This window comes from Gymnoscopelus microlampas (genome assembly GCF_963454915.1).
Source record: "Gymnoscopelus microlampas genome assembly, chromosome: 1".
NCBI classification, from domain to species: Eukaryota; Metazoa; Chordata; class Actinopteri; order Myctophiformes; family Myctophidae; genus Gymnoscopelus; species Gymnoscopelus microlampas.
The window spans coordinates 54431308-54455988 of NC_139962.1; the positions used below are offsets into that span (position 1 = coordinate 54431308).

At 42.5% G+C, this 24681-nt stretch overlaps 1 protein-coding gene across 1 annotated transcript in view; it reads left to right on the forward strand.

Annotated features, from left to right (window-relative positions):
• lrrc49 (leucine rich repeat containing 49) overlaps nucleotides 1-22701 on the forward strand; it is a gene marked incomplete at its 5' end in the record, with an annotated part of 102001 nt that extends 79300 nt beyond the window's left edge. Inside the window, 5 exons of the mRNA XM_084055482.1 lie at nucleotides 5068-5311; nucleotides 7250-7435; nucleotides 8129-8238; nucleotides 20485-20638; nucleotides 22337-22701. Coding sequence (XP_083911608.1) covers nucleotides 5068-5311; nucleotides 7250-7435; nucleotides 8129-8238; nucleotides 20485-20638; nucleotides 22337-22552 — 910 coding nt within the window. The 3' untranslated portion in view covers nucleotides 22553-22701. The remainder of the gene's footprint in view (nucleotides 1-5067; nucleotides 5312-7249; nucleotides 7436-8128; nucleotides 8239-20484; nucleotides 20639-22336) is intronic.
• Between the last annotated feature and the right edge of the window lie 1980 nt (nucleotides 22702-24681).

Below are 24681 nucleotides of genomic sequence, written 5' to 3' on the forward strand. Positions count from 1 at the left end.
CTAGTAGATCGACTATTTTCGGCGAAGACATTTGGTGTACTCTAGAGGAGGAAAAAAAAGAGGGGGCCTAATATAGACCCCTGGGGGACTCTGGTTAACAAACTGTAGAGTTTAAAGTGGGTTTACCTGTCAGTCAGTGGCTTCCTGGAGGAGATTTGGACCCAATTAGTGCAGAGGGTTGTGTTTATTTGACAGAGTAATTGGTGGGTTTGTTTTGTCAGCCGATAGTTCTCCCGGAGCTTATTTAAAACGCTGAGTCGAATATTAGTCCTCTAATGAACTCCTGAGGCAGAGAAGGCCCGCTCACCATCAAACACATACTGTATACAGGGCCTCATGATCTGTCTGCATGAGCCCACGTTTGAACACGCACACACACACACACACACACACACACGCACGCGCACATAATACACACACACTTTATTTGTTTATTTGAGAGGGACAACATATATGAATGAATGCAGTGGTGGAAATAGTACTCAAATGTTTTACTTAAGTAAAAGTATCAATACTGCAATGTAGAAATACTTTGTTACAAAAAGTCAGGAATTCAAAATTTACTTGAGTAAAAGTACAAAAGTATTGGTATCAGAATGTACTTAAAGTACCAAAAGTAAAAGTACTCATTATGCAGAATGTCCCATTTCAAGTTTTCAAATGTGTACAAATCTTTTGAAAATAGCAGATCTACAAGCTCACAATGCGTCGCATCGCGACACATTGTGAGCTTGTAGATCGGCTATTTTCAAATGGCCATAATGGCCAAAATGAAGTGGTTAATGTATGTTTTGTAATAATAATCAAAATCTACAAAGTAACTAGTAACTGAAGTTTTCAAATAATTGTAATGGAGTAAAAGTACAATATTTGATTCTGAAATGTAGTGGAGTAGAAGTACAAGTACTGAAAATCGGAAATACTCCAGTAAAGTACAGTACTTTCCACCCACTGTATGGATGTAACAACACACTCAACTACAGCACAATAACAGTGCAGTTAAGAAAGCAGTGTAAATATACAATGAGTTAGCAAGAGTGGTCATTTTCATCCCCATGGCCCCTGACATACAACAATAAAACAAACAACCACAGAACGTAAGAACAATACAAGGTAAAAACAGAACACAAAACAAGTATAGTAATTGTGCAATGTGTACGTAAACACAGAGGAAGCGTGCCACAGTGACATGCCCAGTGGTCATTTCATCACTTTGCCCACTCACCATGATGTCCAAGCTGCTGACTGGCCTAGTAGTTCTCCTCACTAAATGACCCCACTGACCACAGTGTAAAATCAACCTTTTATCACGGTAGTGTTGATTTTGACAACACATTTTTACTTAGTTTTAGTCATAGTCTTTTGAATGAAATTCCATTTAGTTTTAGTCATATTTTAGTCATCTGAAATGTGTTGTTTTTGTCTAGTTTTAGTCGACTAAATATCATATTATTAAGATTATAGTCGACTAAAAGTACAGTTGATTTAGTCGACTAAAATGTATTTTGGCGGAGCCTTGTTGGTGTCGTAATGGCTGATTTTACACTTGGTTGCATGCTGAAAATAGCCGATCTACAAGCTCACAACGCGTCGCAGCGAGCTTGTAGATCTGCTATTTTCAGAGCGCAACACCCGAGCGCAACCAAACATAAAAATGACTAGTCTTTTAGTTCTACTGGATCTCTTCTCCACTAGTCCCTCACTAACATTTTAGTCTAGTTTTTATTTGTTGACGAAATTGTCAATATATTTAGTCTTAGTTTTAGTCACGGTAGCTCAGTTTCAATTTAGTTTTAATTTAGTTTTCGTCAGTGAAAAAAGGTAGTCGACAAACATTTTTCGTCATAGTTTTAGTTGACGAAATCAACACTGTCTCATGGCCTTCCTCCAACAGGATCTGATATACCAGTGGTTCTCAAACTTTTTTATGTCAAGGACCCCCAAATTGTATGTATTTGGCCGCGGACACCATCTGAAAATATATGGAAATAAACGTTTTCAATATTTTTTCAAATACTTGCTAAAAATAGCTGATATGCAAGATCTTAGAGCTTGCATAAATGATTGTGATGCTATGTTAGCTACTGTAGCTGGGAACCCCCATGGAACCCCCCCAAGGACCCCTGGGGGTCTACAACCTCCATAGACCAATAGTTATAGGGAAGGGATGTCAGTGACTTGGGACTATAAACATGGAGGTTGCTGGCAACAACTAAATTTAATGGAAAAAAAGCTGTTTTACAAAAAAAAAAAAAAAACTCATGCTAATATCAAAGTCAGTAGTTAATCTCCTGTAAGAGCTTATGTTAACCTCATGATCAGATGCACTGCTGATGCAGTATGTACTGTATCACTTTCATTCATTTTTGTGAATTTGGTAATTCAATGTATTATTCAATCTAAGGAGAAATCAAAGGAGATTTTTTTTGTAATGAGGCCCCACTACCTCTCTCTTTCAGTCTTTTATTAAGCACACACACACGCACACACCAAAGCCTCTCAGGTTGCTGGTGAACAGTGGATCTGTGTCTCCTTTTAGGCCTGGAGCCCACATCATTTTCATCTGAACAAACCGCTTGAGGTCAGCGTTGCCAGATCTTGCGAGAGAAATAAGCAACCAGGTCTATGAAAACAAGCCCAAAAGCTGCGACTATAGGCTACGGCCGATCTACAAGCTCACAACGCGTCGCATCGCTTGTAGATCTGCTATTTTCAAAAAAAGAAAACTTATCCTTCTTAAATTTGATATTTTTTGAATATTTTTGAAACATTTTAACAACAAAAATCTTGTATGGGGGGTCCCTGGCACAAAATATTTTCAGATGGGGGTCTGCGGACAAATACATATGAATCTGGGGGTCTTAACCATGAAAATGTTCAACAACATAAGGAAGCAAGCCCAAATAAGCAGCTACACTTTATAAACAAGCCCAAAAAAACGCAACCACTAATATTTTCAAGCTACTTTACAGAAAATCTATGCCCAAAGTCGCTTATAATAAACAGACATGGCAACACTGCTTGATGTACCTGTATCCACTGCCGCAGGCCCGTTGAAAACTCACTTGACACATTGGCCTGTCTACAAGCGCTATAACTTCAATGCATCAATTGCATCATTACAAAATTCAATAATGCATCATTTCCATTGTGAGCAATGAAAATGATGGGTCATCGTCGGTGAATGGAATGCCACAGACCTGTTTACTTCTTCCACTCTGAAGGCCAGCGCTCTGATCTAGTTCATCTTTTATTCACAAGATGTCCTTTAAGCCATTAAGACCGCGAACGCATCTGTGCCATTTTTAGATTTCTTTGGCTATTCAAAAATAGCAGATATACAAGCTATGAGCTTGTAGATCTGCTATTTTTGAAAAAACTTGAAAATGTGTGCAAATCTATATATATTTTTAAAGTGAACATTTATAACTCAAATCTTTGCTTCTGGGTATTCTACAGATGTCTTCTAAATCCATTTTTTTAATTTTATAAACGTATGTTGCTATATTTCAGTGGTTCTCAAACTTTTTCATGTCAAGGACCCCCAAAATGATATGTAATTGGCCGCAGACCCCTCCATCTCAAAATATTTTGTTCCAGGGACCCCCACCAGAAGCAAAGATTTGAGTAAGAAAAATGTTTAAAAATATATATATACTCAAAGATTTGCACCCATTTTCACGATTTTTCAAAAAAATAGCAGATCTACAAGCTCGTAGCGTGGCACTCGGTGCCGCGCTACGAGCTTGTATATCTGCAATTTTTTTGAATAGCCCAAAGAAATCTATAAAAATGACACGGATGCGTTCCCGGTCTAAATGGGTTAATTCACTACCAGACTCTGTGAGTCACCTCACCTGGCTGTGGCCATTCAGACGGAAGAGAGAGAAAGCTCTTTGCTCTCTCTCTCTCTCTCTCTCTCTCTCTCCTTCACAGACCTGGAGAGAGGAGAGGAGTCACCTCTAGGGGATCAGGCTTGATGCCACAGAGATGCTCTTTTCAAACAGGCTTCAGTTACAGTCTCACTGTCTCTGACTCTCACTTTCTCCTTTCTTTCTGCCATTGTCTTTCTTTCTCTCTTTCTTTCTTTCTTTCTCTGCCCGTTTTCTTTTTTCTTCTGCCTACCTCTGCATCTCTGTCACTGGTGTCTCTGTCTCGCTCTCTCTCCAGCTCTCTCCAATTGGCCCCGACAAGACTCTTGGGTTACCTCTCCACAGCCAAAGGATTAGTCTTCCTCGCACTGTGCGCGCTCGTGTGTGTGTGTGTGTGTGTGTGTGTGTGTGTGTGTGTGTGTGTGTGTGTGTGTGTGTGTGTGCGTGTGCGTGTGTGTAAGCCCTATGCTTTGCTATAAGATTGGGAGGGTGTGAAATATGAATAGGGGTGATTAGTTTGTTGGTGCAGGGTCAAACCCCTTAATGACCAGTGTTGAGTAGCAAGCGGGCCTTAGCTAGGCCATCCGATCCCATGGTATGCCGAGGGTCCCCTGAGTATCGGCAGCCCCAGAGCGAGGCACACACACACACACACACACACACACACACACACACACACACACACACTCCAACTAGGGTGAAGAGAGATTAGGCCTCCCTGAGACTCGCCCAGATTCCCCACTCTCACGACTTCCTTATCAGGGGCAGGGCACTTTCCAATGTTGTACCGAAAAGAAAAAAAAGAAAGAAAAGCAATTAGGCAGCGAGGGAAGACAAATGGGACTTTCACTAAGATGCTCCCCCCCACCCCCCCCCCCCCCCCAATTATTCATCAGCGGCGTTGCTAGTTCTCTCTCCTAGCCTTTTTTTTCCTCTGAATGCCCCACTTTCTCCAAACACATGTAAAGGGAGCAGTTTAAGGCTTCAAGGGGGGGATACTTACTCGTACACCATGGCGATAGGATCGTGCCATCTGGGAGTGAGACTGGCACAGGCTGCTTCTCTGCTTCTCTCCAGGGAGTCTATAGCACAACTCTTCAATAACAAACGTCTTTGTGTCCCTGTGTGTGTGTGTGTGTGTGTGTGTGTGTGTGTGTGTGTGTGTGTGTGTGTGTGTGTGACCGTGCATTCCTAGGCTCCTTGAAGCAGGGAGCGGCGGCGGTGGCGTCCTCCAGAGCCTCTCTCTCTCCGACAGTCACCTGGCCGAGCTGGACGGCGACACCCTGCGGCTCTTCGGCCCCGGGGCCCTGGAGGCCCTGGAGCGGGGCTGGGGGGTCCAGACCGCGGCCGCCGTCATCGCCATCGCCTTCCGCTACATCCACTTCGAGACCATCGTCCCGACACTGCCACGCATAAGGGTCAAGTTCCCCAACCTTTCGGTAAAGGAAGAACACTCGGGTTTAGCTCAGTGGTTCCACTCTGGCATTTAATGTTCTGGGGGAACATTAAATGTTATAAGAAATACAAATAAAACTGGCGCATCCTGCTGGACGGCAGGTGCAGAACCAACAGTGGATCAAGGCAGGATAAAATAAATAGATGTCCGCACACTGAGACTTTTCAAAAGCTCACAAGACTTTTCAAAAGCTCCCTATCAAGGCTTTATTGATTTGAACGTTTCGACACACAGGGCCCTAAAATCGTCCATACCGGCTAAACCCACTATTTGAGGATTTAGGACTGCGCAAGGGGCGTTGCCGAGCTAAAGTTGCTATTTTGGGACACCTGCCTTACCCGCAAAACACCTGCACTACCCGTTGCATTATGCATAGGTGTGGTTTGGTCGTTACAATGATAAAACCAATCACCGTGCCAGATGCTATTGCCTTTAAGAGAAGACTGCGCAAGCCATTGTCCCCAATGTAATCTTACCTCTCCTCTCTCCCTGTCTGCAGTGTTGCCAGGTCTGCTTATTATAAGCCACATTGGGCTTGTTTTTCTGTAAAGTTGCTGGTAAATGATGGTAGTTGTGGTTGTGACCTTGTAGATCGGCTATTCTCAAATAGACAACATATATAAATATGCACATTGTTTAATGGCCGACATATATAGGTTTGAAGTGCTCATGTGGCCTATTATAGTCGCTTCTTTTGGGCTTGTTTTCATAGACCTGGTTGCTTGTTCCTCTCGCAAATTCTGGCAACACTGCTCCTGTCGCTGCAGCCGCACTGAGGGGATTTAACATCACTGCATTTAGGGACACACAGTAAATGCAATAAATGTTTAAACTGGACCAAGCCAAGTCCAGCGTCCTTGTTTCCTCTTCTGATGTAGCTGAATACGTCCATAGTGGTCTAGTAAACACGTTACTAAAGCGGTTTGCTTTGTCTAACTAGCCTGCTAGGCCCTGTGTGTACTGGCCTGGAAATTTGACTAACTAGCTGCTGCCAGCACTAGCTAGCTAGACTCTGCGGTGGTGGGTATTAACACATTAACCGCCAAGAACGTAGTCCTACGGTCAATTAAATCCAACTGTTAAGCGCCGAGACCTAGCCCTACAGTCTGTGGTGCTTTTTCCTTTTTCTCGAAAAAAAAACTTTTTTCAATTTTCGATACGGCACATTTCATTGTAACACCACCGGAAACAGAATTATTCGGGATCCGGTTTTGCCGATCCCGTCGGCCCTCGTTCTAATGACGAAACTGAAACCCCATTTTCTCCTTGTAGTTTTTTCTCCTCGGTGATCACTGTTTAACATAAACCGTTCTAACTACAACATGGATGCCCCGTTTGACACATGGTCTTAACTGCTCGAACCAGGCAGATGTCCGCGATGTATACAAACAGTGCAGAGCCCAATCTTACGGATTTTAACAAGGTCTATGGCGACGTGAAAAAAACAGAAAACAACAATAAAACTTTGGCACTGGTGAGTACATTTTGAGATTAACCTCTGGCGGTCAATGTGTTAATTTACCACTGCGCCACCCGAACGCCCGAAATACCTATTTCTAGACACATTTAGGAGACTCCTTTATCTCTGGACAGGACACTCATTTGGATACAGTCTCATTTCCAGAGGTGACATAAATCATCTTTGAAGGGAGCGTACCTAATATGTTCCCTCAGCCGTACGTTCCCTCAAAACTAACACTAACCCCAAGCCTAATCCTAAACTGAGGGAACATAGGGCTAAGGGAACATAGGCATGACTCCATATTTGACGTGTCATGCGGTGACATGCGGGATAAACTACTAGATTTAAATACTTTTAACACCCAGAATAGGGTGTCAGAATATAGGAGTCAAGTGGATAATGCAACAACCCACAGTATACCTTGACACTGACTTAGTTGGCGTTTCCTCCTCCCTGCAGCATCTGATCTTCTTGGAGAGCAACATCTGCCGTCTGCCCCAGCTGGCGGCCCTGTCTCAGGTGAGACGTCTGGACCAGCTGACCATCCACCCAGAGGGGAACCCTGTGGTCAGCCTGGCCCTGTGGCGCTCCTTCCTCATCTACCGACTGCACCACTTCAACCTGCAGAGGGTCAACGGTCTGGAGGTGAGTCATGTGGGCCGCCGTGTAGCACCTTAAAGGGATAGTTCACCCAAAAATGACTTATTTTTTATCAATTACTCGCCCCATGAAGCCTTGAATTCATGGAGATTTTTTTGATTTTGTTGCATTCCTAAGCCAATAATTTGATGACCGGCTTCGGTAGGAGACTCAAAGTGTCAACTTTGAGTCTCCTACCGAATACATTAGGATCTTTCCGCTGGTCATCAAATTATTGGTTTAGGAATGCGACAAAAAAATAAAAAATCTCCATGAATTCAAGGCTTCATGGGGCGAGTAATTGATAGAAAATGAACCATCCATTCATATGAGATGAGATCAAATTAGATGAGATGAGATGAAAGAAGAAGGGTGAAGGGAAGAAAAGAGACGTTGATATTACAAAATGTTTGATTTCATTTCTCCTTGCTCTCCCTGTCCCCCCCCCTCTTCTTTTTCTTTTTCCCTCCCTGAAAACAACAAAAAAACAAAAACGAGATTAATGCTCTACTTCATCATACAAGGGTGTGTAGTGAAAATAGCAGATCGAGCTTGTAGCTATTTTCACTATTATAAAACGTTTTTTAGAATAACAATAAAGGAGAAACGGATTTGTACATACAAGGTTTCCACCCGACAGAGACGTGAGATGTGTATGTACAGCATGTGTGTGTGTGTGTGTGTGTATGTCTACTCTAGGTGACGATGAATGATGTGATCGCTGCAGAGCGTGTCTTCGGGACGCTGGGTCACATAGCGGCCACCGAGACGCCACGCTGTCGGCTTCTGCTGCTTCTGGAGGAATCCAGGTGAGGGCTCATGAAAACACACTTTAGCTATAATTAAAATATACACGCTGTGTCCTGGAGAGACCGCGTGCGCGCGTGTGTGTGTTGTGTTTGTGTGTGAGGCAGCTATAGACACGGCCTGGCACCGTGGATCCAAGGTGAGATGGGTTCCGCTGTGTCCCAGGGTATGGGTGGGTACCTTGGCACCCAGACGCACACATTCCTGTCCCAAGCCAAGCGCCTTTCATCCCTGTCACTCCACGTCAGTGAAGCACGGCCATGCAAAGCAAAACATGCCATTGTGGGGATGTGATCGTTTTTTCCCCCCCCTTTGGATTTGACTTTTCTTGAGCATAATACTATAACTCCCATTAATCCATTAAGACCGGGAACGCATTTGTGTCATTTTCTGATGTCTTTGGCTATTAAAAAATCGTGAACATTTTAGCAAATCTTTGACTATATAGATATATTTTTAAAGCGAACAAAACATATTTGGAGATGGGGGTCCGCGGCCAAATACATATAATTTTGGGTGGTCCTTGACATGAAAAAAGATTGAAAACCACTGATAGCAACATAAGAAGACATTTGTAGAATCCCCAGAAGCAAAGATTTGATTTACAAATGTTTGCTTTAGTAAAAATATATATATTCAAAGATTTGCACAAATTTGCAAGATTTTTCAAAAAAAGCAGATCTATACACGTTCATAGCGCGGCACTGGGTGCCGCGCTATGAGCTTGTATATCTGCTATTTTTTAATAGCCAAAGACATCTAAAAAAATTACACAGATGCGTTCCCGGTCTTTAACGGGTTAATCTCTAATTGGAGCTTCTTGGAGTTCTGCCGCACTATAGTTTCAGTGGGATTATTTTAGTAAGCATAGTGTGTGTGTGTGTGTGTGTGTGTGTGTGTGTGTGCGTTTCATTGTTTTCCTGATCATCGTAATGCCTCCACTGAATAGGTCACGCTTCACTCACAGCCGCTATCTCGGTGCCCTCCCTGGCTGTCAGGATTCTAATACTGAAGGTTCTCTCTGTCTGTTGGCAGAACTTCAACTTTCCTATTGTAGGCAGATACAACAGCCTGGAACCCATCATTATTTCCCCATAAATTTTGAAATCTTAAAAGAAGGCTCTTCCTGTCGAATCGTGTGTGGATGTTTGTGGGTGAAATTGGTCCATTTGCTTCCAAATTTTGCTTTCATGTTGGCCCATTATACATCTGTCACACTCAAACTAAAAGAGTTGTGAGGGTTTCGACAATGTCAGCAGATGGGTTCAAGGCGTGTGAGATGATGCTGTGGTGATGACAACAACAACAACAGCTCCAATGAGCCTCGCTCCAGTTCAAACATGTTGTCAGGTTGTCTGTGTGTGACATTCAAATAGTTGAATGTCACACACGGATCAGTGTTGCCAGATTATGCGAGAGAAATAAGCAACCAGCTCTATGAAAACAAGCCCAAAAGAAGTATTTAAACCTATGTGCATCGGATATTTAAACATAGCCGATCTACAAGCGCACAGAGCGCCGTGTTGTGCCGCATTGTGCACTAGATCGGCTATTGTGGAAAAACAATGACACATTTTTTATATTCTTTGAAATATTTAAACAATGCAGATCTGGTACGGGGGTCCCCTGGTGGGGGTTCTTGACATGGAAATGTTTGAGAACCACTGGTTTAAACGAGGTCATTTTGGCACACTGCATTATTTTCAAGCAACTTTACAGAAAAACAAGTCCAAAGACGAGTATAATAAGCAGACCTGGCAACACTGACACAGCTGCGTTGTTTTAGAAAAAACACAAGGGTGGCAAAAAAGCAAGGCTTAGGCGAGGACAGTTCATTTGTTTAGCATCACATTTCAACAAGTGCTTCACATACAATATGAAGCATTAAGACATCAAGACACGGAGCACAACACATTATTAAAGGACATTTGAAAATAACTAAAATAGAAATGGAAAGAAGTAGAGATAAAACAGAAAAATAAGAGAATAAAATGACAGTGCAGAAGAATGATATAAAAATAAAATAGAATAAAAATAAAACCTCTACAGAAGGCAGTGGCAGTAAGGATTTTTACCACTTACTTTATGTAACCTCCCTAACCCTATTTGAAAAGTAGCGACCTACAAGCCCACAAGCTTGTAGATGTGCTATTTTTGCTATTGTTTAGAAAAATGCTAGAAAAGTGCGCAGCTACCCACAAGGCCAGGTTACCTACCCAGGGCTGTGCCTTTTATAGCCACTTTTTAATGTACTTGCATGTTTGTGATGACTGGGAAAGTGTGGTTGACAGTTTTTCTGCCAAGGAGTGCTATTGGTGCAAGACAAATGCTTGCAATTGATCCACAATCATGATAAAATAACCTAGTTAACCCTCACACAAGGCCGTATAAGAATACATGTACCCCAACTTTCAGCAGCTGTCACTGGTCTGCTTGGGGCAGCGGTTCTCAAAAGCTTTCTTATTGAGACCCAAAAGAGAAATATGGTGTCTCCCGGGATTCAAACCTAAATAAAAAAATAACCACTTAAGCCTTATTTAATAAAAGCTTTCAAGAAATAATGGAAAAAGCATTTCTTTTTATTTATTTTTTAATGCATTTTTTGGGAAACACTGCCCTCGGAGAGGTGAATTATGCGTTTTGTTATGCGTTTTATTTTATTTTATGTGTGACTAGAGACTTTACAAACACATTGGTGAAGACATTTCTAGGTACTGGTAATCCCCTGACTATAAATGACAATTGTCCCAATATATTTGGGACAATTGTGTGTGTGTGTGTGTGTGTGTGTGTGTGTGTGTGTGTGTGTGTGTGTGTGTGTGTGTGTGTGTGTGTGTGTGTGTGTGTGTGTGTGTGTGTGTGTGTGTGTGTGTGTGTGTGTGTGTGTGTGTCTGTGTGTGTGTGTGTGTGTGTGTGTGTGTGCGTATACACGCGTGTGCGAGTGAGTGATATAGAGAGAAAGAGTAGTCGTGTGACCCCCAGGATTTGAGAATCCCAGGCTCTAAGTATTAGTAGTATTAGCCAAAGGCAAAGTTTGCATAGTGATTCAATATGCAAAAGAAAGGTGACAATGCTTATCAGTGCAGTTGTACAACAAGCAGTACAGAGGAAGGATGAGGAGGGAAGAGAATGGTTAGAGGAGGCGAAGTAGAGAGAACATCACTTGGAGGATTTGCCATCAGGAAGACAGTGACTGTCTGAAGAAGAGACTTCACCAAAACACCCGACTCAGAGATCTGAGACTCTCTGCTGGCATCTAAAACGTGAGATCACTTTAACCTTGTGCTCATTGTTCATTAGAATAGTTGTTGTTTTCAGACAGAGTTGTTCAACATGTTTAGTTGTGTCAATGTTACATTAGGTTAACTGTACTCAAATCCAGCCAATATGTTTTTCTCTTCTGAACCAGTTGCAGAGCACACGCACAGCCTTACGATGAACGACACCCAGGGAAACAGCACCGACTCCTCCATCCCCTTCATATCCTCAGAGGTCGACACCGGCCTGGCACTACTAACTGCTGTCAAATCCATCTACATCATCCTGGGTCTCCCCATCAACAGCTACGTTCTGTGGCTGATACTGAGTGGAGCTGGTGGGACGATAGCCTCAGAGTTCTTTTATCTCAACCTGACTGCAACTGTGATCATCTCTTCCCTGGCCTCTGTCTTTTACTTTGCAAATCTCTTCACACACAACTATGTTTTTTACCGTATTTATGACTTTGCCTCTGCTTTTGTTTTTTTCTACTCTGTTCCATGGTTCCAGTGCTGTATCTGTGTGGAGCGTTACATAGCGGTGGTTCACCCTGTGGTATTTCTCAGGTACAAAGCTCTTCGGTACAGGGTGGCCTGTTGCTGCGTTGTCTGGCTGATGAGTCTTGCAGTCAGCTCCGTACGGCTTTGGTTAACAACGACAGTGACAGTTTTGAGTTGCGTCTCTCTGTGCTTTAGCATTGTGTGCATTTCTGTGATGTCCTTCTGCTGCTTCTCGGTCCTCAGAGCTCTGAAACAGCCTGGACCAGGAGAAGGACAGACGGGCAGAGGGGAGGGAAACGACATGAAGGGAAGAGCTTTTAAAATTATTCTGATCAGCTTGATAGTAGCGGTAGTGACTGTGCTGTGCCAAATTACTGTTGTTGTAACTGTCATGTCTAATTCCATCCAATTTGCTGCTGTGACCATCACATATTCAATCGTTGTGATGTCAGGGTTTGCTCATCCTTTGCTCTACATCTACAAGGCTAGGAAACTGCCTTGCTTCAAGGGGTTCTGAGAGCAGGATAGATCTCTTACCAGACCTGTGTGTAATAGTACGTTTTCCACTGTGTCAGACAAACTGATTCAAAATTATTCAGCTATTTGTTATGTTGTTGTTTATTATTGAATTACTCATGGTACAGAAAAAGTTATTAAGAAAATGATATAAGAATAACATTATTGTTCATGATGATAAAAAAAAATGCCTGTAATCCTATTAATTGTTGTAAAGGTGTAAGCTGAAACGATCACTTCTCAAGGCCACTCTTGTAGCAGGTGATTTGACACAACTTTATCTGAAATGATTTGCAGTGAATTTTGTTCTATGTCTATTGATCAGAGGTGTGATCAGATGGTTGTAGCTTGCAGGTGGTTAAGTTCAGACATGAGTTTGATGAGGTTTAATTACTTCACTTTAATGGTTAGTGTAGAGTTTGTTACAGGATCTGGGAAGAGTTTCTAAATACTAACCTGCTCATGAACTACTTTTTCATTAATTCATTCAATTCATTCATTAATTGTTAAGTACATCTACATTATGATTGTGACTGTAAACAAAATAAAAATCTAGTAATTGTGCTGCTGTGTTTTGTCTGTGAGAACCACAAATAGAACAAGGCGAGAAAGCTCACAAGCTCATTAGGTTGTATTATCAACATAGAAACATTGGTTGGAGCTTCCCATTGTATACATTAACTAAATGGCACTCCTCGGAGCACAGGCCTTCGCCAGGCTGGGTGGCCTACCCCAGGGCTGTGTCAGTCAGTGTGTGTGTGTGTGTGTGTGTGTGTGTGTGTGTGTGTGCGTGTGCGCGGCGTGTGCGTGTGTGTGTGCGTGTGTTTGTGTGAAGAGAGGAGTGTCCCGGGGATGGAGCGGTGGACACCTCAGCTTTCATCATGATACCGGGCTCCCTCAGAGTGGTGCAGGATGTGGACCAGCGCTTGCAGTGGTGTGGCCACTAGAGCAGGGGTTTTCAACAGTTTCTTTTTCAACTACTACTAGGGGTTTTCAACTACGGGGGGGGGGGGGGGTGGGGGGGGAGCCAAATCGTTGTGTGATAGGAACTTCGTTTTTGACATTCATCACTTGAACCCTAGCATCCCTATTTTGGATGGAACATTAGCCTAAAATAGCAGATCTACAAGCTCACAACGCCTCGCACTGCGAGGCGTTGTGAGCTTGTAGATCGGCTATTTTCCACAAAAGAGGTTTGGTGTGGAGGGAGAGAAGAACAGACCAAGTACAGAGTGAAAGGTCTACAGTTTAAGCGCCAGATGAATGTGTATTTTCGTCAGTCTGAAAATACACATCGACATGAATCCAACACAACGCTTGACAGTGCTGTCAAACAAGTCTAAGAAGCTGTCTAAGAAACCTAGGAAAAAGTTTAATCCGCAACACAATTTTAAACAATATTATATAGTAGTGGGGGTCCCTGCTTCATCTTTCTCTCAGCTAAAGGGGTCCTTGGCCTGAAAAACGTTGAAGACCCCTGCTCTATAGGGAATTTTGCTCTTGAGTCCATATGCAAAACATATTACTTCGTAACTTTGGGCCGTATGAAGTACAGGTTAACCTCTGCTCTGACCTGGAGCAGCATGACACAATTTATAACCCCTTTCCTCTCAAATGAGAAGACAGAAACACTGTGCAGTCGGTGCTGCTGTATTTCCTTACATGAGCACACAATCCTCAGTGTTAAATTGACCCCTTACTGGTCCATTTTTACCCGCTTGTTAAATTAGCACTCCAGATTTCACTATGCACTTGAACTTGCTATGAACTTAACCCTTTCCCTTTCATTGTTGTCATCTTTGCAAGGCACTGTATTGTTATGCCTCGTGACAAAATGAAGACAAAGGATTTAATGTTCATTTTAATTCTGGTTCTTTGACTATCATCCCTGTTTTGGCTGTTATACGAAATAGTTTCCTGTGCAAACACGTTTTTCACTTACTTTATCATGATAAAATGTTGAATTTGAGGCACTGTGTTTTCTCAACCAGTTGAGCACATGCTTCTCACACCCTCTCACTATATTCTCACCTTTGTGTCCGACTCTCTCCATTGTGTTATCTCTAAGAAAGCAGGAAAACCCCATCAATTCTATGCATCAGGACTGACTGGGGTCATTTGTGGTTTTGTGAAACAATATGGTGAAACGTCAGCAGTGGTGTAAAGTAACTAAGTGCATATACTCAAGTACTGTACTTAAGTACACTTTTGAGGAATTCTTACTATACTGGAGTATTTCCCATTTTCAATACTTTTACTTCTACTCCAGTACATCTCAGAGGCAAATATTGTTCTTCTACTCCACTACAATTATTGACAGCTTTAGTTACTAGTTACTTTGCAGATTTAGATTATTATTACAAAACATGCAGGAACCACTTCAGCCCTATATACATTTCGGCCATTTGAAAATAGCAGATCTACAAGCTCACAATGCGTCGCGATGCGACGCATTGTGAGCTTGTAGATCTGCTATTTTCAAAAGATTTGTATACATGTTGAACTTGTGAAATGGGACATTCTGCATAATGAGTGCTTTTGTTTTAGTATATTTTGATGTCAATACTTTTGTACTTTTACTCAAGTACATTTTGATTACTTGTAACAGAGTATTTCTACACTGCGGTATTGATACTTTTACTTGAGTAAAATATTTTAGTACTTTTTCCACCACTGAATGTCAGCAGTCATTGGGGGTGGGCACATCATTCTGAGGGGGATTGTACTACATGGCTATAAGTGCTACATGTTTTATTGTTGGTCTGTAGCCAGGACAAATATTATGATAGCTATTAACCACTTCAAACCTGTCTGTTGGGCGTATCATCATAGGAAAACACGAACAAATCAAATCATGTGGATCTTGGGATTAACATGAGAACATCATGGCTTCAATGTGGATCTCTAGTGACGTCAGTCGTATACGAGTCGACATGAGGGTTGCCAGATCTGCTTATTATAATTTCCCCGCAAGATTTTATTTGAAAATAGCCGATCTACAGACGCGTTGTGAGCTTGTAGATCGGCTATTTTCAAATAGCTGATGTATATGTTAAAGTGCTCGTGTGGCCCATAGTCGCTTCTTTTGGGCTGTTTTTCCTAGACCTGGTTGCTTGTTCCTCTCACAGAATCTGGCAACACTGGCCGACATAGCTAATATGACGTGTGACTCCAAATGTGGGCGTGGTCTCATCCTGACGTGGATCCTGTGATCCACATCCTAGTTTATTTTTTAAGATGGCAGATCTATTGCGCCTGATCCCATTGGTTCGCCGATCTGTCCGTCAACCCCCCGCCCCGTTAACACAACATTACGAGCGACGCCCACTGCACTCTGGTTGGTTGGGGAAATGAAACACTTCCCATACCCGGTACACCGACGCGCTCCTCTAGGCTTTTATTTTTTAGCAAAACTAAACAATAAAAGCCTGGAGATCGAGGCTACACTCCACTCAACCACACATGTCAGCTACTGTTGTCCACACAATGTTGACACATCCTACTGGGCACGTTACAAAGGCCTCTATTGCACTGTACACTAATAGAATGAAACATACTAGTATACTGTTTGATATGCAGAGTACGAAGCCTCTTATTTACTAACTTTTGGGGGAGATTAATTTGGCCAAAAATATATCTTTTTTTCAAACTGTTGTTATGACTACATTCACACAGAACGTGAGTATTATGCAGTGATAACGTGACATAATCTTTATTCTGAACAAGGTACATTTTTTCCGAGCTTCCGCATTGTGAATAAAGAGATCAACCTGTTTTTATTTTTTGGAATTGAATTGATTGAATTCTTTATTGACATTTGCATGTACAAGTAAAAAAAAAACACGTGCATACAATAGTCAAAAGGATGAACACAAAAAAGCCTTGAAGGCTTATTTCTATTGCGGTCCTTTCAAAGATGGTTCAATACACAACAGTAATATATATATAAAAGTGATATATCTGGATTATGTTACAATTAGGGCATAGTTATGAATAGGTCATGCCGTCATTCAGCCATCTTTTGAAGATTTAAACTTGGCCTTTGAGACTTTTAGGAAAGCCCATTCCACATGACAGCTGCTGAGTGTAAGAACGTGCTCTCGCCCTTACAGCTGTTAAATCGGCACGGTACAAAGTCTGTAGAGCTCCCTCTGGTAACATACCTATGGGGTGTCCCTGACCTTCACCAAATAGTTGACTAGATACTTACACTGTTTGCAATCCTGTGAACCAGCACACACGTTTTCACGTGAGATACTCTCTCCTCGAAGCCACTTTAGGATAGGAAAATGGGCATGGAGAAGATGAGTTCTGAGATGCAGCTTAAGGATAAATCTAATCATTTTGTTTTGAGAGGTCTGTAGCTTTGTTTTGAGGATATTAGGGGTGCTAGAATACCAGGAAGTGCAGGCATTGTCAAAATGGCATTGTACTAGTGCTGATGCTAGTATTTTCAGGGCTCTTTGCTCTACCTGAGTCGAGACTCTAGCAATAAATGTTACTTTTTGATGTGCTTTTGCTACATACTTGCCCGCGGTCCTTTATTTATCACGCCTCCCGTGTGTAAAGAGCTTTGGTCTGCAGAATGGTCGGGAAGACATGAACGATTTAGATCAGGCTAGAACGTTTCCTTGACCTGTCTGATAATCCTATGCCCTCACACTTGCAGACAGCATCACCTTATATACACAAATATGCTGACTGTCAGGATCACTGGGCCTCTGAGTAAAACTGCCCCTGCTTGCGCTGAGAGCAGATGTGAAGGTGCTTTGATATCTGATAGATGTGTACCCAACTGTATTTGCCTCTTATCTTTTACAATACTAAATGATTTTTGGGGGGTCCCCAGATGATTAGCTTTGCGTTGTGAACTTGCAGATCAGCTATTTTCACGATATTTATCTGTGGAACCGAGTCAAACTAAATGAAATGCCTCAACTCCTAAAATTCCTAGTGTTTGTCAGGCTGGGGGGTGGGGTCCCCCAGTTCAAATATGATTACTTTGGGGGGTCATGGTCTGGAAGGTTTGGGAACCCTTGCTCTACAGTAGGTGTTATTTTCAGTGAGCACACCGACACATAGAGAAGCAAGCAAACACTAATACAGTCTCGCACGCACGCACGCACGCACACACGCACACACGCAGACACACACACACACACACACACACACACACACACATACACATGCATGCACGCGCACAGACGCTCGCACACACACACCCACACACTCACATGCACACGCATACGCACGCGCACACGCACACGCACGCGCACACACACAAACACACCCCTCTCTCTCTTTCTCTCTCTCTCTCTCTCTGACACACACACACACACACACACGTACACAAACACTTATCCCAGCAGGTATGTATTTTCCGCCTGCAGCCTGCTTTCTAAGTGAAATGACTATTTGGCACTTCTGGCAGAGTCGTGTGGAACGTGTTGGTACAGTGCTGTGTTAATGCTGATAGACAGCAGCATGTTGTGTAGCCGACATCCTTTTCATAATGTCCTCTACATCTGTATACATCCTGCTGCTCAAACCGCCGCGGATGGGAGTGAATTAATATACTGGGGGAAAAAAAAAGACTGGCGGAAAGCAGGAGAAGGGCTGCACGGAGGCTTATGATGATCCAAAAATAGACACGTATGTTATTTTAACCCTTTAAGACAGGGTCATTTTAAGATTTCTTTGGCTAATCAAAAATAGCAGATCTACAAGCTCATAGCGCGGCACTCGGTGCCGCGCTATGAGCTTGTAGATCTGCTATGTCTGAAAAATGGTGCGAACATTTGTTACATATTTAGTTCCAGGGACCACCAGAAGCAAAGATTTGAGTTACATATATCCGCTTAAAAAAACAAAACAATTCAAATATTTGCACACATTTTCATGATCTAAAAAACAAATAGCAGATCTACAAGCTCGTAGTGTGGCACTCGGTGCCGCGCTATGAGCTTGTATATCTGCTATTTTTTAATAGCCAAATAAATCTGAAGGCAAAAATCTCTCAGAGGCAGTTTGTCGTTCACATCTTTTATGTGTGTATTTTTCATCGTTTGAGATTGAGAAGTGACAATTACATGGTGTTGTTTTTGAAGGGAGCATATTATAATCATAATATGATTTGATGATCAAAAATATTCATATAGTTGATACCTCATTATACAGGTCGATCCCTTTAGTTGCAATGTGTAAGCTCAGAAAGATCTACCTTGTTCCGAATAAAGATTATGTCGCTTTATTGCTTCAGAGATGAGAGATGATAAAAAAACATTACAAGAGGTTTGTATTTATAAAGGAATTTAACCACTTAAGCCCTCACAAACCCTTAAGCTGTTTCATCATGGCGCGTTGTGACTGTGAGCTTGTAGATTTGCTATCAAGTATCGCCATAATGACATGGCCAAAATAGGGATGCCAGCTGGAGAGTAGTTAAAATGAGGCCGTATCTTTAGTAGTAAATTGCATTTTCCAAGTCATTCTATGTTTGGCACTCATTTGGTGCTCCCAGTGCTAGTCCTCTGTCAGTCTTGAAATTATGTCTTAACCCTTTGAGGCCGGGAAGGGAACGCATGTGTGTCATTTTAAGATTTCTTTGGCTATTCAAAAATAGCAGATATACAAGCTCGTAGCGCGGCACCGAGTGCTGCGCTACGAGTTTGCAGATCTGCTATTTTTTTGAAAAATCGTGAAAATGTGTGCAAATCTTTTATATAAGTTTTTTAACTCAAATCCTTGCTTCTGGTGGTCCCTGGAACAAAATATTATTATTATATATTAGACAAATACATATTTTGGGGGTCCTTGACAAGAAAAAAGTTAGAAAACCAAACCAAAAAAAAGAAAAAAAAACTTTAGGAAAAAAACCTGTTAGGATTTAGAAGACATTTGTAAAATCCCCAGAAGCAAAGATTTGAGTTAAAAACTTTCGCTTTAGAAAAGCATATATATATTCAAATTAAAGATTTGCACACATTTTCACGATTTTTCAAAAGAATAGCAGATCTACAAGCTCGTAGTGCGGCACTTGGTGCCGCGCTACGAGCTTGTAGATCTGCTATTTTTATATAGCCAAAGAAATCTTAAAATGACACAGATGCGTTCCCGGTCTCAAAGGGTTAATGCTGAGCAGCAAGCTGATACAATTTAGTTAATTCCCCCGAGACTTGACATGCAGCACGACAATGTTATTTGATGCCTATAAAAGCCCTGCTTATGACCTCACTGCCTTGAGTCTCTATCTCTCTCCCAGCTGTGTAAAGTAACTAAGTACATTTACTTAAGAACTGTACTTTACTTTATTGGAGTATTTCCAGTTTTCAGTACTTTTACTTCTACTCCACTACATCTCAGAGGCAAATATTGTACTTTTACTCCACTATAATTATTTGAAAACTTTAGTTACTAGTTACTCTGTAGATTTTGATTGTAATTACAAAACATACGTTACTCACTTATAGCCCTACTGTATATACATTTCGGCCATTTGAAAATAGCCGATCTACAAGCTCACAATGCGTCGCTATACGGCTCATTGTGAGCTTGTAGATCTGCTATTTTCAAAAGATTTGTATACATTTGAAAACTTGTGAAAAGGGACATTCTACATGATGACTACTTTCTACTTTTGGTGCTTTTAAGTACATTTTGATACCAATACTTTTGTACTATTACCCAAGTAAATTTTGAATTCCACACTTTTACTTGTAACAGAGTATTTCTACATTGCAGTATTGATACTTTTACTTAAGTAAAACATTTGAGTACTTTTTCCACCACCGCCGTCTCCCTTTTCTTTCTCTCGCTCTTTCTTTTTTTCTGTATCGTTCTCTCTTCCTTCCTTCGCTCTCTCTCCCTTTCTCCCTCTCCCTCTCCTGCCCTGCTTTCTTGTTCTCTTTCTGCTCCTCACCACTCTCTCTCTCTCTCTCTCTCTCTCTCTCTCTCTCTCTCTCTCTCTCCCTGTAGGAAGCGTCAGCTGCAGTTTCTGTTGGAGGGGCGTGGCCGTAGGGCGGGGCTGAGCCCAGAGGAGCTGAGAGAAAACGGGAAGCTGTTGGGAGAGGGCCTGAGCCGGGCGCTCTTCAACTACCCCAGCAGAGACTGCAGCACAGACAGTCTGGAGGTCAGTGTCTATGAGCCGTGTTTATGTCCTTCTCACAACGTGTCACACTGAACTGATATCAGCTTTTTTGTCAGATAGTGACACCAGCTTTACTTGAGTATTTCCAATTTCCAATACTTTTACTTTTACTTGTAACAGAGTACTTCTACATTGCAGTATTGATACTTTTACTTAAGTAAAAATGTGAGTACTTTTTCCACCACTGAGTGACACCATCTAACTGTATCTTTTATTTGAACATTTGATTGGAGGATAAACCCCTTGAGATGCATCATCTCGTCTTCCAGAGGGCCCTCAGGCACAAGGCACAAACAATGACAAGAAACAACCACATAACGATCAACAATAACGACGACAAAACATACACATGAGGACTATCACACCATCCCAGACCATTCTACACCTGTTACACACAAAAAAAAATCAAACATTTGAATAAAAATGAGCTATCAGAATCTAAATACAATCAATTATATAAAACAAGAATCAAAAGCAAGAACGGTTAGATTTGAGCGAATCAAGCAAAGACATTTTCAAAACAGGAAATTCAGTAATTGATCTTGACCTTGACCTAAGTGAAGTAGATAAATTGTTCCAGTCAGAAGGTGCTTTAAACGTAAATGAACGTCTCCCAATTTCTTTCTGTATACCGGCAGGTACCTTTAGAAAGATTGGGAAGTCGTTTCTGGATTTGTGGACATTTAAAATGTTATGGATCGTATTAACCCATTTAGACCTGGAACACATCTGTGTCACTTTAGATTTCTTTAGCTATTTTTGAAAAATCTTGATTTTATTTATTAGTTAGGATTTAGAATTTTTTTAGAAGCGGCCTCAGGTCTTAATGGGTTAATATCCCCCCCCCCCCCCACATCTATATCTATAAAAATGCATGTCTGCTTGTGTCTGTCTGTCTGTCTGTCTGTCTGTCTGTCTGTGCATATGTGTGAAGATCCCTGAGTCATCAATATGTCATCATAGTATTGACGTCATAGACTGGAACTTGAAGTACTTTGGTAATGGTTCTGCACTAAGTGCTCCCGATAACAGCTTGCATAACCAGAGAGGCATGCATGCATTCCCAATCGGGCATCGTTCCCAATAGGCATCGCTCCGCCCTGGCCTAGTCAATTATAAAAGGGCCTTAGAGAGGCCTTTTTAAGACAGATCTTTTTCCCTGCATCCATTGATGTTGTCTTCTCTAATCCAGTGACGAGTGTTTACATGCCCCACAATAAATGAGAAGCTGGAGCAAGAAATGTAGCTGCTGTGTCAGTCAGACTGCGATTAAGATTTCTCTTTGATTATATAAGATAATTGGGTTTACGGTTAGATGTAGGATTAGAAGGCTTTGGGTTAGTGTTTAAATGCTGACTTCCATTATCTGCATACTTGTGGGGGGGGGGGGCTTACTCAGCTCATTCTAAATGAATGAGCAGCAGGGCTGTAGCACATAAACATGAGGAAGAAGAGTCTGGGACGCTTGGTAGATGTATTATGTAGACGAAATTATAGATGTAAGTAATGCTTTCCAATTTCCCTCCTGTTTGGACGTTAATAACTTAGTATTGCAAAGTGCTGAGATTGTAACAACAGTGGTTACAGCACACGCCACACTCCCACCACCCCTGGGCCGCCACTGACTTACAGTTTCTTTTACTTCTTCTTTTTTGGGGGTTTTCTCCCTTTTTCCCTCAGGAGGGCGCCCCAGAGTCGTCAGAGCGGGCGGCCACGACGGAGCAGTACCTCCGGGAGCTCGTCCAGCGGGCGTCGGACACCAACCTGAAGGGCGAGGCCCTGCACAAGCTGTGGCCCGCCATGTTCGTGGAGATGGTGAGGGACTGCGTGCTGGAGATGAAGGACTGCTCGTCCTTCCGCCAGGCCTGCCTCGCCAGGCTCTCACAGACCAAGTGACATAACGGGACCGACAGGTCTCTCTCTCTCTCTCTCTCTCTCACTAACACCTTAACCACATGAACCCCTACTATTCTGGGGGGCGAGTACCCAGCAAAAATAGCAGATCTACACGCTCACAACCCGTCGCAATGACGACGGGTTGTGAGCGTGTAGATTGCCTGTTTTCAGCGAAGAGATTTGGTTTAAAGGGGTGAAAAAAGGAGCGTGCCTAGTATTGACCTCTGGGGGTGGGGGGGGGGGGGGGGGGGGACTCTGATAAGCCGAGTATGTAGGGTTTGAGTGGTCAACATGAGACACCTCAGATCTCGCTCTCCTCACTTCAACAACGGTACCAAACACATCACAACGACACCGAGCATCACCTCAGAGACTTCCATCGGTCACGGTCACCCACGGTCTTCAAAGACGGACACTGTTTTATTTCTCTCTTCAGTACCTCTTCTTCCAGATGGATGTAGTAGAGCCATTTTCAAAGATGTCTTGAAACGGTTGCAAGGTTACGAGGCTGCCTTGATTTGAATGTACATTTTCACTGAGAAGACGCTATAGTGTTTTTTAGTTGTTGTTGTTTTTTTGGTTCACCTGCCTGGAGTCCAGAATGCTTGAAGCTACAGTACAGCATACTCGAGAAAGCCACAAGGGACTTTATCGACTGATGCACTTTAAACTAAACACACAAAAAAAGCCTCCTGAATGACCCCTCTCTTCACCATTATACTGACATCAGCTCAATAATAGAGATCGTCTCTTTGTCGAGACTAGAATGATTCTCTGTGTCTTAATTCATGTTCCATGTGTCGCTCTCTCACCCTCACTCACTCCCTCCCGCCTGATGGGACAAGAAAGGGCACAAAAGACACGTTACTTTGTTGTTGTTTGTTGTTTTCTTTTGATGACCTCTGATTTTTCTGTATTGTACCTTAGTATTAAAGGATTCCCTATTAACACTCAAGTGCTCGTCACTCGTATGTGTTTGCACTTTGCACTGTGTTATTTGTTGTCCCACACAGGTCTCCACAGCAGCAGGTGAGAACGGCGTTTTCAGCAATCGGGCAATCAATCTGGGAACCCATTCAGGAAAAAGAGAAAAGGTCCCCCCCCCCCCCCCCCTTCGTTTTTGCCTCTGGGGGCACCACCTCCTTCTTTGTGTAAAACAGGGATTCTGTTTGTCTCCTCCCCTTTCTTAGTGCACTCCCTCCCGGGTGCTTCTGTGTTTATTCCTACTAACAACAACATTACATGTTTAATTCTTTCACTGCCAAGGACGGCTTTTATGACTTTTTTTCCAAAGGTCCAGACTGCCAAATACTTTTTTTTCAAATACTTTTTTTTTTTTTTCACCAGGTGGCGCTGTTCTCTAACACGCGAGTGACCATTTTCATCTTCAAGTCACACAGATCCAGGAGACCACGTGATTGAAAGATCCCCACCACCATTCCCTTCCTAGTTAGCGTGTTTGGGGAAACGGCTGTAACAATTTTTCTTTTTTTCTCCCTGCATTTCGGATGAGACGAGCTATATTCAACAGCCTGTAACAAGCGACCAGAGGATCGCATTGACTTTTTTTTTCTTCTCGCGGACGCACAGTGAAACCCTCCGTGATTACCAACCATCAGGGGATCGATCACACTAAAGATAAATATTCTGTGACTACTTGAAAAGGTAAGAAAATCGCTGGCACTGGGTGATTTATGTATTCTGGCAGTGAAAGAGTGCTGACAGTCTTGAGAGATTATCAGGCAATCAATGTTGACATTAAATCAGGGGTCTTCAACAGGGGGTCCGGGACCCCTAGGGGGTCCTCAGAGTTACTACAGGGGGTCCGCCAAATCTTTGTGTGATAGGATTTTTTATTCTACCTTAACCACTTGAACCCTAGCATCCCTTTTCTGAGGAGAACTTTAGCCAAAAATAGCCGATCTACAAGCTCACAACGCCTCGCGCTGCGAGGCGTTGTGAGCTTGTAGATCGGCTACTTTTGGCAAAGAGGTATAGGAGTAGAGGGAAAAAAGAGCATACCACGTAAACAAAAGATGTTGAATCAGAAACACAATTGTATACGATATAGAGGGGGTCCCTGCCTTGTCTCTCTCTCAGCTGGGGGGTCCTTGGGCTGAAAACGTTGA